Consider the following 17541-nt stretch of genomic DNA (forward strand, 5'->3'; position numbering starts at 1 on the left):
ACTGTTGTTTGGTTTGGTTTGGTTCTAAACAAATGTAATAAACAAAGGTATTCACAATATCAAAATAGTAATATATTATATAATACAATGTGCTATGATATAATCACTCGTTACTTCCAAAATCAAAAATGTGTGCAACAGGCTGGACTGTGCATTACCTAAACATCTTGAAAAAAATCACCCTCCAGCATTTTTGTGAGAAAAGCATTTTGGACTTCAGCGGGTCCTGCCAAGGTGTTTTCTGCTCCCTGCAACTGCAAGGACTCACTTTAACAGTTTAGGGAATAACACTTTTTATTAATACAATTTGGGACAGGTTAATGAGGTTCAAAGGTTGCCAGTGACAATGCAATCTACTGAACCACATAGTAAACAAGTACAAGCTCTGATACAAAGCAATCTGCTAATATGCTATGGGGTAAGCACAAGCAAAAGCCTTAGTTCTAAAAGCAGCATTTAATGCGTGTAGAGTGTAGTTCTCACCCAAGGTGTCCCTCTGGGGGGAGAGAAGATGGACTCAGCCCGTCGACCGATCCCAGCAGTTTCAGTGGAGGTCTTCTCCCACTTTCCCCCTGTCCCGCAACCTACTTTTATACTACTTTGTTTGTGTTTGGGTGGAGTTTGAGTGGCTCTAGTCAGAAATACCTTTGGTTTCTGATTGGTCTACGTAATGGGAGGGGGTGGTGGTGGTGGCTTGGCATCTGAGGAAGGGGTTTGATGTGGCTGTTGGCTTCAGCAGCAGAACATCTTGATTCTCCCTTGTCAGACAGGCACTGTCCGGTCTCAGTTCCACAATGTTCTCCCATTCTGCTGGGATTAGAATGGAGGGGGTCACAGAGTCTCCACTTGGTTCCACACTCCGTTCTGTTCCTCTGAGCAGATGTGCGACATTGTATTGGGGAACATGTCGACCTCAGTCTGTCCAGGGAGTTGCAGCTGCTTTTTACCCTGAAATTCTGAATCCCATCTGGGTTTAACTCTCCCCATCATCCCACAATGATCTCACTGACAGCACTGTACAAATGGGAAAAGTGCTTGGGTGATACTTCTGAAGAACAATCACCTAAGTATTAATCCATGATTTTCTTTCTGCTGAAATGATAGTTACATTTATGAAAAGTAAAGAGGGATTTTTGTTCAATTGGAAATATATGTGTAAAATATAAGAAAGCAAAAGGTTTCCTGTTTCAAAAGTCATTCTAAGGTTTTAATCAGCTGAATTTCAGGCATACATTAAAATGTTGGCACCAAATTTACCAGGTAGTAAAAGATTTTGGTTAAAAATTAGAGTTATATATTACTTTGTTTCATTCCTGAATTCCTATTTTTTATTTTTCCCAGGTTATGGTGAATGTTCATTATACCTTTTACAGACAAAATCTGGAAGTCAAATATATTATCTCTTATATACAAGATCAGAATCCAAAATATGTATAGTAGCACACTATAAACCTCACAACATTTATCGTCAAATCTGAAATTCCTTGTATTTATTTAAACAAATGTATAAAGCCTGCTAGCAACAGGTATTGGACAGACACATTAATGGGAAGACCTGATGGTAAGTATTTCTCTTAATTACATTAACAGAATCCATTACTCTCCATATTTTTTTTCTTTATTGAGTGGGATATAAAACTTTCCTGACAATAAGGGAGTTACTCTGGGTTTTGCTGGAAGAATTCTACTGAAAGAATTATGCTGTCCTTAAAAGCCAGGTTGCCCTAATGCAGCCAACACACAGTGATCAAACACTTTGCTCGATTGGTACCATCAGGAAAGGAAACAACTGAAAGTGGCTTTAAAAGAAATAAAACCCTAAGTGTCCTGTGGGGCAAGTAACAGTAAGACATTTTTTTTGCAGTGTCAGTTATTTTTCCAGAAAGCAAGAGAATGTTCTTGAGATCAGTTCAATTAAGAGAGCAGAATTTTAAAGATCACTAAAGCATCACTATAATGGCACCGTAACTACCATGGTCAGAAACACCCACATCCATAATGTTGTACCAGCTCAAACCACGAAATGGAAAAAAGATCTCTACCTGCACATATTTATTCTGCTGCATCTTCTCCATCCATCTGTCCCTGTGAAAAAAAAGGTTCAGGGAGAAAACACAGACTTCAACAGAGCCCTCTTTGCACACTGCAATATCTACAATCTGAAAAGAGAGAGCACAGCGAATAAGATCTTTATCTGCAGCAGTTTAGGACTTGCTGCTAACACCAAAACATTTAGGCAAGTAACTTTTCTTGTGCTACCATGGAAAATCTACTTTTTCCTATTAGGAAGGCAGTTTCTGAAAGAGTGGGGAGAGGGCAGAAAACTGGCCTCATAGTAACAAATTTGTTTTCCTCCCACTTTCATTCATTATTCTTCAGAATCCTAAGGGAGAAGAAGGTTAACAAAAAGATAATTTTTTGTATATTTAAATGTATCATGTAACTGTGTCATAACTCCAATCTTTTGTTCCTTCTTTAAATTACAGGTCAGATAAATGCAGGCATTAAAGATGTCAAGGCATTTGGCAATTCACACACACTGCATGACCCTCTTATCCTCAAATTCTATCCAGTTGCCTCATCTGCCAGCTTCCCCCTACTGAGGTATAATCCTGGAAACCTGTGTCTCCTGTTCAGTGGGAAAACAGACACTTCACACATTCCTCTCTCTTAAAGGGAAAAGGATTCACAAAGGTTTCTCTTCCTATTTTTCGAATTCATGGGAATAAGACAGCTGTTTCAGTTCCTATCAAATCCAGCATGATTTGAGACATCTGCAATTCACATCATTGAAAAGCTCCTTCTCACTTCATGATGCATTTTTATTACTAAGATATTATGTGTGAAATAGGCTAAAATTACATGTTGGACACAGGATCCCAGGTGGATACAAGAGGGAATGGAACATAAATTTCCAGCAAATAAGTCACTGTCATCAACTGATGCATCTGTAAATCTAATCCCAAAATTTGCATACTGACCTATTCTATAGCCTATGTATTATTTACTAAAGCACAGGAAGTTTGAGTAAGAAAGTATTTTACAGAGAGAAAACACATACATTTATTAAAAGGTCAATGGAAAAATAAAACTCATTTTACTTACAGGCTAAAAACCTCCAGTAACTTTAACCATAACAGTTGAAAGGAAAATTACCCAAGCCTGAGAAAAACATTTCATATTTTCAAGAAATGGATGTTGCAAAACAAAACCATACTTTCCACAACTAGATCATGTCATCCACTGATGAAGAATTTTATTGAATTTCATATTTTTATATATATATATAATATATATATATATATATATATATATGTACAAATGTATCTTGAAGTGAGAAGGAGCTTTTCCATGATGTGAATTTCAGATGTCTCACTTATATCAGGGCTTCTGTGGTCACTGAGCTGTTGAGAGAAAGTGTCAATCAAACTGGAAAAGGAGGTAAATTTTGCTGGTTTTGTGAGGAACTGAAATAGCTGTCTTATTCCCATAAATGGGAAAAATGTGAACCCTTCTCCCTCTAAGACAGTGGAATTTGTGACATGTCTGTTTTCCCATTGAACAGGAGACACAGGTTTCAAGGATTATACCACAGAGTATTTCTCAGTAGGGGGAAGCTGGCAGATGAGGCAACTGGATAGAATTTGAGGATAAGAGGGTCATGCAGTGTGTGTGAACTGCCAAATGCCTTGATATCTTTAATACCTGCATTTATCTGATCCGTAATTTAAAGCAGCTACTAATGTTTAGGGTTAAGGCACCGTTACAAAATATATTTAAATGTGCAAAAATCTGTGGCTTTTTCCGCTCTTGATATCTATATACTCTTAGTCATTAAACTGATGGTGGTTTGCTAATGCTACCAAAAAAATATTTGTCTTGTGCTCCAGCAATAAGGAGGAAAAGAGAAGAGGGTTGTACTTTGCAGTTAATGGAAGAGACAGATCCATGTTGATGCCTAAAACTCAGGGAGAAAAAAAACTCCAAGGCAACTTAATATGGAGGTAATGTAAAAAAAAGGATTTAATGATGTCTCTAAGGCAATGCGGTTACAAGACACGCGCGTCCTCTCTGATCCAGTGTTACAATTTTTATAGTATTGCCTGTCCAATCCCTGATTTTATCCATCCCCCGCCCTTTACTCTGGTCCACCCCCAGCCCACCTCTTGGGAATTAGGTCTTGGGTCATCCTGGGACCCTTTATTTCATCACTTCAGCCTTTCTCGGAGTACAGAGTGCACACAGTCACACAGTTCTTGACTGCATCTTGGGATTTCAGGCTAGGGAACAAATGTTCTTAAACAGTAGAAGGCCTACTTAGGAGAGAGACTAAACATGCTTAAATGGAATTCAAGGTGTAGTTGATATGGGGAGCATGGTATGGGGTAAGAGGGTTGGGGAATGTGTATCTATTGTGCTAAGGGTAAGGGTAAGTGTAAGGGAATAAATGCAACTGCTTCTAAAATCTACATTTTCTACATAACTACTTCTAAAACTTATAAAAATTAGAAAAATCAAAAACCTTAGGGTGACAATATCAAGAACATGGACTAAATTAACAGTAATTTCTAGAATGAAATTAATTTTAGTAATTTCTATAATGATCATTGTCTTTCTGTTGTTAACCTTTTTTTCACTCAATATTCTGAGGAATAATGACTGAAAGTGGGAAGAAAACAATGCTGTTACTATGAGACTGCTTTTCTGCCCCCTCCTCAGCACAAGAAAAAATACCTGTCTAAATGATTTGGTGTTAGCAGAAAGTCCTAAACTGCTGCAGATAAAGATCTTATTCTCTGTGCTCTCTCTTTTCAGATTGTAGATATTAGAGTGTTCAAAGAAGGCTCTGTTGGAGTCTGTCTTTACTCTCTGAGTTCTTTTTTTCACAGGGACAGATGGATGGAGAAGATGCAGCAGAATAAATATGTGCAGGTAGAGATCTTTTTTCCATTTCATGATTTGAGCTGATACGACATAATGAATGTGGGTGCTTCTGACCATGCCAGTTACGGTGCCATTATAGTGATGCTTTAGTGATCTTTAAAATTCTGCTCTCTTAATTGAACTGATCTCAAGAACATTCTCTTGCTTTCTGGAAAAATAACTGACACTGCAACTTCAAATGTCTTACCCTTGCTTGCCCCACAGGACACTTAGGGTTTTATTTCTTTTAAAGCCACTTTCAGTTGTTTCCTTCCCTGATGGTACCAATCGAGCAAAGTGTTTGATCACTGTTTGTGTGTTTACCTGCATTAGGGTAGCCTGGCTTTTAAGGATAGCATAGTTCCTTAAGTAGAATTCTTCCAGCAAAACCCAGAGTAACTCTTATCATCAGAAAAGATTCACATCCTACTCAATAAAGAAGAAAAAAACTTTAGAGAGTAATGGATTCCGTTGATGTAACTAAGAGAAATACTCACCATCAGGTCTTGCCATTAATGTGTTTGTGTAACTGTCCAATATCTGCTGCTAGCAGGCTTTCTACATTTATTTAAATAAATACAAGCAATTTCAGATCTGAGGACAAATGTTGTGGGGTTTATTTTGCTCAAACACGGCTTGCATTTTTAATGGAATATATGGCACAGTGTGATACTAAATGTATTTTGGGCTCCGATCTTTTATATAAGAGATAACATACTTGACTTTCAGATTCTGTCTGTAAAAGGTATAATAAACATACACCATAGCCTGGGAAAAATAAAAAATAGAAATTCAGGAATGAAACACAGTAATATGTAACACTAATTTCTAACCAAAAACTGTTACTACAAGGTAAATTGGGTGCCAATATTTTAATGTATGCCTGAAAGTTCAGCTGATTAAAACCTCAGAGTGATATTTGAAACAGGAAACCTTTTGCTTTCTTATATTTTACACATATAATTCCAATTGAACAAAAATCCCTCTTTGCTTTTCATAAATGTAACTATCATTTCAGCAGAAAGAAAATCATGGATTTATAGTTAGGTGATTATTCTTCAAAGGTATCACCTAAGCACTTTTCCCATTTGTACAGTGCTGTCAGTGAGATCATTGTGGGATGATGGGGAGAGTTAAACCCAGATGGGATTCAGAATTTCAGGGTAAAAAGCAGCTACAACTCCCTGGACAGACTGAGGTCGACATGTTCCCCAATACAATGTTAAACATCTACTCAAAGGAACAGAATGGAGTGTGGAACCAAGTGGAGACTCTGTGACCCCCTCCATTCTAATCCCAGCAGAATGGGAGAACATTGTGGAACTGAGACCGGACAGTGCCTGTCTGACAAGGGAGAATCAAGATGTTCTGCTGCTGAAGCCAACAGCCACATCAAACCCCTTCCTCAGATGCCAAGCCACCACCACCACCCCCTCCCATTACGTAGACCAATCAGAAACCAAAGGTATTTCTGACTAGAGCCACTCAAACTCCACCCAAACACAAACAAAGTAGTATAAAAGTAGGTTGCGGGACAGGGGGAAAGTGGGAGAAGACCTCCACTGAAACTGCTGGGATCGGTCGACGGGCTGAGTCCATCTTCTCTCCCCCAGAGGGACGCCTTGGGTGAGAACTACACTCTACATGCATTAAATGCTGCTTTTAGAACTAAGGCTTTTGCTTGTGCTTACCCCATAGCATATTAGCAGATTGCTTTGTATCAGAGTTTGTACTTGCTTAATATCTGGATCAGTAGATTGCATTGTCACTGACAACCTTTGAACCTCATTAACCTGTCCCAAATTGTATTAATAAAAAGTTTTATTTCCTGACTGGTTAAGGTGAGTCCTTGCAGTTGCAGGGAGCAGAAAACACCTTGGCAGGACCCATTGAGGGGTTTTTGCTCTGTTGAGTCCCCCCTAACAAAGGTGTCGAGGTGCCCTCCGACCTCATGACTCTGTTGGTGAAGGGTCTCATTATGAGACGCTGACAGACTGTCGGACACCAGGGTCTCGACTTTCCTGGCGGCACCGGCAGGCACCTTTCAATGTGACAATTAGAAAATTTCATTTATTATTGTCAGAAACGCAGCCATGCTCTTCCCTCCATCCGTCCCCCAGGCATCCCAATGTAAAAGAAAACTTTCTGCATGGGCGATGGCCAGGGAGCAGGGATGTTCTTGGGAACAGAATGGTGAAGGTGAGAAAACAAAGATTTTCTGTTTCTCTGGAGATAAAAGCCAGACAACATTAGCTTCAGAAAGCAGTGTGAAGGTTTTTTATTTTGAAGGGGATGTTGTAAGCATTTTGATTCTGTGAAATCTCAATTGCCTATTTTCTTAATTTAGATAATATAATATATTTGATCAAAATATTTAGGGATGCACATATACATGTGTGTGTGTATATATATAAAAATATGTACAGACATGTTTTTAAGTCTTAGATGTGGTTTTATTTGAAGTACAGGGAGCAGTTGCATAAGAAAACGTGCCTTTAATGTAGAATCACTATATTGCTGTAAATATGTAGCTCTTCTTATAACATCCATGTGTCAGGAAATCATTTTACTAAACATTGACATATTTTTCATATTAATTACTGACTGCTTTTTGTCTTGTTTTGTTGTCTCAGGTTATGCATGGCATTCCTCAAATCAGCTGTAGTACTAACCTTATACTCATCTTGTACTGTTTAATCTTACTGTTATACTCACCTTGACATAGTGAATTTTCTTTACCTACACAAGTCTGGAATGTCTTTCTCCCAGAAATTCTGGAGGGTGACCGGTGATTTTTTTCAGGATGTTTAAGTAATGCACAGTCCTGCCGGTTGCACACATTTCTGATTTTGAAAGTAATGAGTGATTATATTATAGTATAGTAAATATTATATTAATATTTTGATATTGTGAATAACTTGGTATATTACATTTGTTAAAAAACCAAACCAAACAACAGTCCCCCCCAAAAGAACCCCCAGAACAGCCCAGTGGTAAATATTTATCCAAACAATCCAAACCAAAAGGTTTGCTAGGGCTGGGGGGGATGAGTGGGAAGTGGAGAATGGGGGGCAAAGTGTTAGGTGGAAGAAATGACCATGCATTTTAGAAACAGTGGTAGTCCTCTAAAATGTCCAAGTTTGATTCTATAAAGGACTAAAATCTCTTAGATCTGCTGATAATTATTGAGACTTAAGTAAAGAAAACTGTGATAATTATTGAGCAGAAGTATTTACTCTTTATGAAAACTGAGTAGGTGATAGCTGTAGCTTTTGGAAAGGTATTGTACAGCACAAAAAAGAAAGAATTCCTGTCCTGTTTCCTAAGGTGTTACTCTGAGTTGCTTTCTCATTTTTTTCTTATTCCAGCTGAAGAAATGAACACATCTTTATTCCCCTGTGGAAGATTCTACTAAATGCATCCTAAAACCAAACTAAGCAGTTAGTTTACTCTTTATTTTTTCAGATCCAGGTGCTCACAGGAAATATTTGGTGGGTGGCTCTTGAGAAGGGAATGGATAGAAATAATGTGGGACTCAGAAGTGGTTATAATACATGCTAAAACTAGATTGAGACATAAATAAGGACATTTTCAGGTATATGTTATTATTAGTTTTCCTACCCCGAGAAGGTCCTCAAAAATGCCCCTTACTGACTTTGCTTGTGTTTTACTGTGCAGTTCTATGAGCTTAAATTCCACTTTTATGGACTGTTGGAGATCTAATGGTCAATAGTTTGATTGCTGTTACCTTGCCACACTTAAAAGGAACTCTTTGTGCTTTTAGGGAGCTGAAAGGAGTTTTGAAATTCAAAATAAGCAGAATCAAATCAAGGAGTTGTGTATAATGCTTGAATTTTTATTTTGTTTTTCAATTCAAAAGTCGAAACCTGTTAGTTATCATCTCTAGTGATAAGTCATTACCCCAGGAAGCATCTTGTAAATTGTGTCTCTGACACTCTGTATTAACAGATTCATTTTTTGGCATTACTTTGCTATTCTAGAAAATTGTCCCAAAGCTCAGCTTTTATCTTAAAAAATATTAATAGCAAATTGTACTTTAGTAGTGCCCAGTGTCTGCTTCATTTAATGACTTCTTGTTCACCCCTTTCTATTGCTTTGCAAGTCATTTGTTCAGTAAATTTGATCAGTCTCTGTGGAATTCCTCAGGTTTTGACTTGAAAAGCTGCTGTGTCATTTTTGCAGTACCCAAAGTCATCCTTAAGCCAGTTAGACTGGCCTCAGAGCAGAGCTAGCTATGCACACTGAGTTCACTGCCTCTCAAGAGGAGAGAAATAAGTAAGTTCCACTTTCATTTAAAAGCAAAAGTTGAATTTGCAGATGTGTTTTTGTATCCCTGATCCTGCCAAGAGTGGTACTTTAGTAACTGAAGGTCCCCTCAGTGCATTTCTATCTGTTACTGATGGACCACTGTCTGCTGCAGGACCAGAGATATCAACACCTGGTGCAGCATTTTCAATTCTTAATTGAATTTAAATGGGCATTTCTTTCATGCCCTGTAATGGAAAGTGCACATCTGGACTCGAGCATTGTGTTCACCTCAGCAGCATACTTTAGGTAGTGTGTTGTTACAATTTCCTTGTAGCTACACACCCAGGTTTGTTCTCCCAGGTTCTAGAAGAAATCGCATTCAGTTGTCCTTCAGCTACTTCTGGGAATGCTGGTTCTGTGTCTTCCCTCCCAGAATCAGTGACTAGGGAGACTTTTCTGTCTAATGCAAAGACTGAAATTATTTCTCAGGTAACACTTTACCTCAGTGTCTTGACTTAAAAATTCATCTGGTTCAGCAGCCTATGATGAGGTGGCTGAGTTCAGCTGAGCTTCAGGAATTCTGAGTAGTCACTCTGTCTTTTTAAAATGATTTAGCCACCTGTATCACAAGGATTCTTTTCAGTCATATATTCTTAGCTTCCTCTTTCCTAACCCATGTCACAACCTGTAAACACTTGACAGCTGTTGAAAAGCCAAAAAGTTTGTTGTTCTATATGAGCACTAGTATGTGGCTGGTACAGGTCTGTTGAAGAAGTCCTCTCACATTGTCCATGAATGCTTGTCCAATTATGACTTCTGGTCACTGTTGCTGAAGGGAATGTGTAAGGTTTCTTTGCTTTTGATCACTGCTTTTGTCTGATTCAGTCTTCACTTTTTTTTCAGAAATTCATCTCCCACATCCATAATGCTAAAACAATGTTGTATATGCTAAGACAGTTTTCTTTGCTTCATTTATTACAGTCAATGTAGTTCGCTGAAAGCTTAGTCTCTCTATTGTCCTTAAAATTGCTCTGAAGATCAAATTTATCTTAGAATTATTAAAAGTTTAAAAAAAAAAAAAAAAGAACCATCCAGAGGAGGGCAAAAAAGCTGGTGGGAGGGCTGGAAGGAATGTCCTGTGAGGAGGGGCTGAGGGCTTTGGACTTGTCTAGTTTGGAGGAGGTCATGGGTGACCTCAACACTCTCTACACCTTCCTGAGGAGAGGAAGTGGAGAGGAAGGTGCTGAGCTTCTCTCTCTGGTATCCAGCGACAGCATGTGTGGGAATGGTACAAAGCTGCACTGGAGGTGGGTTTGGGTGAGACATTAGGAAGCATTTCTTTACCAAGAGAGTGGCTGAAGCCTCGAACAGGTTTCCTGGAGGGGTGGTCCATGCCCCAAGCCTGTCAGTGCTCAAGAGGCACTGGGACAGTGCCCTTAGGAACAACTTTAACATGGTCAGCCCTGAATTGCTCAGACAGCTGCACTGGATGGTTGTTGTGGGTCCCTTCCAACTGAAATAGTCTAATCCTGTTCTACTCTATTCTATTCTATTTTGATATGGGGTTTCACAAAAGTCAGAAATCATTTATCTAATAGATAGTAGTTTAAAGTTGTGTATTATTTCTGTTATTTTCTAATTGTTCATAGCTTTTTTTCTTCAATTGCCTCTAGCACTGGAAATCAAACTTTCTGAAGGAAAAATGGATCACTGGTGTTGGCCATCAGAAACTAACAGCTTTCGACGTTTCACCCCTGAGTCCTTGGCAGCAATTGAGCAAAGAATTGCTGAGAAAAAAAAGCAGCCAGACAAAGAAAAAGAGAAGAATAAGGACCAAGGAGTTGAAGAACAACTTACTCCCCGGTTTGATCTGCAAATCGGGAAAAAGCTGCCATCTCTTTATGGGGACATTCCATCAGAGCTCATTGGGGAACCCCTGGAGGATTTTGATCCATACTACAGTGATCACAAGGTTAAAACTTCCAAAAGCATTTCTTTGATTTAACTTTGTCTGCTGAACTCTTAAGAGATAGTAAAAGCTCTAGCTGGTAGATGCTGGGTTTTGATTGTTGTGCAGACAGGTCTTTCAACATTCCTGACATCTTTTGGGGCAAGAGTGCTGAGGTGTGCTCTGCTTTATGCCATGAAGAGGTATCTTCAGTTCCAGTCAGCAGTCAGATTTAATGATGAGGACATAATTGATACACTTCTACAGGAAATATATTCTGGGATAAGGGATGCTTTGTTTTGCAGAGCAATTCCTATGATGCTTGTGAGGCTGAAGTGCCTGTGGTATAAACAGTGCCTGTCCAAGAGTAGATCATTTTCAAAATGCAGAAGCTTTCAGTGAGTTACAAAGATTATACCAATTTGGGGAAACATATTTGAGATATTTCGAGCACTCTGTGTAGCAAATCTATGCATTTGCATTGTTGTAAATTAATTTTCTGTTATTTTATGTCTCATTGGCTTTGTTTATTGTACCATATTTATATTGCAAATCCTCCATGCAATTGCAAAGGAGTTGGTGGTGTTGTCTGTGGGAGTGTCTAAAGCAGATGCTGTAGGAATCCCTCCTCAATTAAATGTCTGTTTTATGATTGCTTACTGTTGAGGGGGACTTGACCTGAAGAGCAGGAGGTTCCATGCAGTGCTGTGCTGCTGTCTTTATGAAATGACCAGCAAGGCATTGGAATATAATAATTGAGTGGGAGAACATGCAGAAGACTTTGTTCTTCCAGAGATTAGTTTTCTCCAAGTAATCAAAGTAATAGTGTTGATGAAGAGAAACTGAGGCTGATTCAGTTGAAGAAATGTATATTAGGAAACTGTGTTTTTCATTCATGATATCTCATTTTTACTTGTAGCACAACTACAGAGCTGTGTGGAACTTGAGGTAGCTTAGAAGGAATTTACAGCGTTGCTTGATAATTTGGGGATACTTCAGATTTTTAATTTTTCCTTTGGATGTCTGGGATTCTGGCAGTCCTACACAATCTGTATTTTGTAAATAAGGTTTTGTAGCCTATAAAACTATCCAAGAGTAAGGTACCTCAAAGTGTGAGTGTGACCATTTTTACAGTCCTAGAATACTAATTACAAGTTAATTACCTTAAGTAGTTTAATTACTTTGATCAAGTGAATATGATCCCTTGCTCTTCATTCTCGTGATTGCTTCTTCCTCTCAGGCAATAATGCACTTTTATAGAGCTGCTGTCTTTCCTTCCAAATGTGTATGGCCAGGTCACAGCTCCAAGTAAGAAAACAGGAAAGCTTTTCTCATAATTGCAGTTCAATGTAGTTCTAGATGCAGATTTGAAAACTTGAACATTTACGTTTTGGGGAAATTTTAATTCCTTTAAATAGTTCATATGCTATGAATCTTTTCTTTGTAGACTTTTATGGTGCTAAATAAAAAGAGGACTATTTTCCGGTTTACTGCCACACCTGCCTTGTGTGTATTTGGTCCTTTTAATCCAGTCAGAAAAGCAGCAATTAAAATTCTGACCAATTCATATCCTTTCATTGGTTTCCCTTATTTGAATTTTAAAATATTCTGTACCATTTTCTGTCATTCTGTCCCTCTCTTTATATTAATGTGAACATAAGCTCTGATATAGATATGGCTGATAGAGTTCTTTTAGAAGTTATATTGAATCTAATGTTACAACAGCTGAGATATTTCCATGATGTTGGTACAAGCTGATATTTCAAATCAATTTTGCAGATAGTGGTAGGAAACAACCTTTAGAGGCTATTGTATGATATTGTAGCCCTTTTCCAGAACTTGTTCTAAATCTCTGATGTGGTCACAAGGTTAAATTAAAAACATACAAACAAACAAACAAAGCAAGCCAGGGACTCCCTTGTTTTTAAGATATGAAAGATGGGATTTATGGTGAAGCTTTGCTGGAAGCGTCTCATGTTCTCCTAAGAAATGTGTTCCACACTCAAGTTTAGAATGTTCTGAAGTGTGCCCATCTTTTATATTTTTGAAACAATAGAACTGTAGTTTGGAGAATGTCAGAATGTGAAGGATTTGCAGATGCAAAACCATCTGAGTAGTTTCTGCTTTTTCTGCTAAACATCTCTACTTCTTTGGAATTATTAGTTCTTAAAAATAGGTCCTTTTAGTGGAACTTATGTCTGACTTTGAATGTACATTCCTACTATTAGAAATTACTGAATTTACTATTCATTTTCAATTAAACCTTACATTTAAGAACCATGTTTATTTAAAAAACACCCCAAACAGTTTTATTAGATGGCAGGTGAACTTTTATGAAAGAATGTTTTTTCTTATGCCTGTTTTCACTGCCTAGCACATAAAGTGAGAAAGCTTTCTAAATTCCTGCAGAGCAGGGGGGTGTTTTGCTAACATGTGGATATGGAATCCCAGTTTAAAAGAACATTAGTTATTAGTAATGAAGCTTTTCCAACTGGTTTTCATTAATTTATGTTTCTCATCTCTTCTGTTAAACATGTTATGTCCCACTTAAGTTCTAACTTAGTTTCTCCGGAAAACACATGAGAAGTCCTGAGCATATTCAAAACCAAAGTCATTATTTGAATGTCTGTATGCTTTTTGTGGGGAAAACAGGACCTTCTGTGAACTTCATTGTTTTATAATGTAGCATTTTTTCCTTAACTTACTATTCACTTGTTTTGCAGTCTTTATTTTAAGTACTGTGTTATTCAATTGTGTGGTTATGGTTGTACCTGATATTCCACTACCACCCAGCTGGACTGAGTAAGTATCCCAGTGGCTCTATGTTCCCTCTTTTTCCATGGATACTAACATGAAGGAGTCAAAAATTTAAACAATGTGGTGATCTAATTCAGGGCCTTGAAAATTCTCAGTCAGACCTCTGAGGAAGATTGAGGATTGTTATTATATCTCCCAGTCTTTGGTGGAGCTTCAGTGCCTTTTCTCAGAGGCTCACACCATGTGCCCTTTCCTCTGTGTTGGCTAATTTTGCCATCTACTGTGGCATAGAAGGTTGACCCATGTTTTCTTTTAAAGATGGAACCTTTTAGAGAGACTGTGGGGTAGAATTTTAACTTAATATCTCTCCTTCTACAGCAATAACCTGAATGTCTGTTATGGTTGGCTCATGCAAAAACTAGAAAGGGTTAAGTGTCCATTCTGTTCTTTCTTCCTGTTTCCTGGTGACACTCCTGGGTCAGTTGTTCCCATTAGAAAGGCATCTCTTTGCAATGTCTTGCTACCTTTTGTACTTGTGCACTGTATCCAGTGCAACTTGACTTGTTGTTTTAGAATTAAATCTTGAAAATGTCCCCGGAGCCCCTTTTATCTTGGGGTAAGCATGGTGATAGGAAGAGCTTAATTTTCTGTAACTTTGCTTTCCATGATAGAGTATTTCTCAGACTAAATGTATAAAATGTGCAAACTTTACAGGCTGAAAATTTTGTTCAATTTTTTGTTCAGTTGCTCTTTCGTTCTATTGTTCTGCCAGAATGTCAAGGCTTTGAAAATTTCCAGCCTGCTTTAGAATATAAACACAGTGTTAAAAATGTTTGCTAAGGAAGTGTGAGCTATCCTTCACCCAGAAATAGAATCATATGCTTCTGTGAACTTTTGTGGTTACAGATTTACTACCAGAAATCTTACTAGAATTGAGGAACACATCTTCTTATACCCACGATGCTTCTGAAAGTAGTGTAACCAGGCCTATTTTACTTCGCATTGTCTACCTTTACTCCATGTAGGGGTTAAATCTTAGGAAATGCCTGAATGTACCTGAATGTGACTCAATCTCATTAATATTTTTATTTCTATAATCCTAATATACTCTTTCCTCCTCAGATGGGCTTTTACTGGCATATATACTGTTGAAATATTGATAAAAATAGTAGCAAGAGGGTTTGTTTGGAATGAATTTACCTTCCTTCGAGATCCATGGAACTACTTGGATCTTTCTCTTATTATCATAATGTAAGTAAAACTCAGTTTTGTTTTACACTCAAGGGACAAAACAACAGATAAAATACTATCTGATGTTTCTGAAATTCCTGAGAGTGTTTGGCATCCTACCTGCTAAAGAGTTACTGTGCTTGAACCACCATTTGCATATGTCCAAAGAGAAAAATAGTCATAGACCGGCTCAACATGCTTATGGTTTGAAAAGTTACATCCTTGCCATTCAGTTATGTGTGGTTTTATTTTATAGGCACGTTGCTATATTTATAATTATAGGCGGTGTTTCACTTTTGGCATCTGTCAGAGTGCTGAGGACTTTGAAAGCCATTTCAGTAATACCAGGTAAGGAACAATCTTACTGCTGTCCTCTCCATTTCACCAGTGTGCGAATTCTGATTCCTCTCCTGTTCTTGTCCTCAGCTTTCTGGTCAGTTTTTGTGACTGCTGATGGGATCTCAAGGTGTGACTGTTTTACAGCCTGTAGTAACTCAGCAGCATACTAACAGAATTGTTTTAATCATCTCTCCAAATGGTTTTGACAAAGGCAAATTCATTTTCTGCATTTTTTATCCCATCACTAGTGTTCAATTTTAATTAGCCCAGTTCCCTTGCCTTTTTACCTTAGTCTTCCTGGAGCAGCCTCCTCTATTTGATGTGTTCTCTTAACATAATGTGGTTATACCCCCATATTTCTGTTTCCTTAGCTTAATTAGCTTGCTAAAATTCATTGGCTTAATCTTCTCTGGTTTCTTCCCAAGAATGCTGACTTCAAAATATTTGAGACTTTCATTTGTTTCCTTACTGACCACAGCCACTATCTGAATTCAGTGCAATACTTTCAGCAATATGTTGCATATACCATCCAGATACTTGATATGTTTCCAAGTCATGTCCCTAACTAGGATATCAAAGGATGATTTCAGGGTCTACCTGCAAAAATTCATTTGAAAATCTATCAATGACTATATATATTGTCATATATATAGTAACTTTACCTCTTCTATGTAATTGCAAATATAGTTTTGATTTTGCTCTGGAATTCTAGCAGGAATTAAACATAGAAAGTGTTTAATTTTATCGTCAAACCACACATAATACTTTTTCTTTCATATTCAGTGTGAAGAACAGAGATCAAGTATAATTTGACTTTTTTTCTTATGAAAAATCCTGGATATCACTGTCTGCTTATATCATACCTCAGACTCAATTATTCTGCCTCAGTATTGGGCTTAAGTTTATATATAAGGCATTTTCTCAGAATCCCAGAATGGTTGAGTTTGAAAGGGACATCTGGAAGTTGTCTGGTCCCCCTCACTGCCCAAGCAGGGCCACTGAGAGCTGGTTACCCAGGACCAGGTGCAGACAGCTTTTGTGAATCTCCAAGGATTGAGACTCCACAGCCTCCCTGGGTAACCCGTGCCAGTGCTCAGTCACCCTCTCAGTAGAAAAGTGTTTCCTGATGCTCAGATGGAACAACCCACGTCTCAGTTTGTGCCCATGGCCTCTGGTCCTGGCACTGGGCACCACTGAAAAGCACCTGGATCCTTCCTCTTTGCACTCTCCCTTCAGATTTGTGCAGACATGGAGGAGATTCTCCTGAGCCCTCTCTTCTCCAGGCTGACCAGGCCCAGCTCAGCTTTTCCTCATGGCAGAGTTGCTCCAGTCCCTTCACCATGTTTGTGACCATTTGCTGGACTCTGCAGTGTGTCCATGGGCCAGGACTGGAGCCAGTAGCCCAGCTGTGGCCCCACCAGGGCTGGGTAGAGAGGAACAATCACCTCCCTTGACTTTCTGGCCAAGCTTTGCCTAAGGCAGCCCAGGAAACAGTCACCCTCTTTGTCATTGTAATGTGTATTTGGCCCAGGGTGAAGTACTTGTTTAGTGTTAATCAAGCACAGAAATCTGTCCATGTTCATTAAAGTTTGTAAGACTTTGCTAAGATACTATCTTAATTTAGAATGTGCAAGATAGCAAAATTAGTGTCCTCTTCTCATTTTGCATATTATTGGATCTTATTTTTCTAGGTCTGCAAATCATCGTAAATTCACTTGTTGAATCCATTAAGAAACTTTCTGATGTGATGATCTTTACTATGTTTTGCTTGAGTATATTTGCTCTAATAAGCCTCCAGCTTTTTATGGGCAATTTAAGATTCAAATGTGTCCTCAATAATACTGTGTACAATGACTCATTATGTAAGGATCCCAAGATCTATGTACCAAGTGATGAAGGTAAATGTTATTCTTTTCTCTCTTTACACAAGTTGTGTATCTTCCTATGAATGTCTTGAATTTCAGAGGTATGTTAAACTATAGTTGCATGTATTTCTCCCAAGAAAGGAAAACCCTTCCGTTTGCATGAGTCTTGATAGGAAGTCTCTGGGACAAGTGAATATGAAATTAGTGAAT

General features: G+C 38.2%; 1 protein-coding gene across 1 annotated transcript in view; it reads left to right on the top strand.

The window, feature by feature from the left end:
• The first annotated feature begins 10894 nt into the window (after nt 1–10894).
• Nucleotides 10895–17541, top strand: part of LOC116796099 (sodium channel protein type 5 subunit alpha-like) — a 30784-nt gene continuing 24137 nt past the window's right edge. Inside the window, 6 exon segments of the mRNA XM_032706436.1 lie at nt 10895–11164; nt 12588–12720; nt 13864–13942; nt 15020–15148; nt 15384–15475; nt 17158–17364. Coding sequence (XP_032562327.1) covers nt 10895–11164; nt 12588–12720; nt 13864–13942; nt 15020–15148; nt 15384–15475; nt 17158–17364 — 910 coding nt within the window.

Source organism: Chiroxiphia lanceolata, chromosome 1 (genome assembly GCF_009829145.1).
Source record: "Chiroxiphia lanceolata isolate bChiLan1 chromosome 1, bChiLan1.pri, whole genome shotgun sequence".
Taxonomy (NCBI): Eukaryota; Metazoa; Chordata; class Aves; order Passeriformes; family Pipridae; genus Chiroxiphia; species Chiroxiphia lanceolata.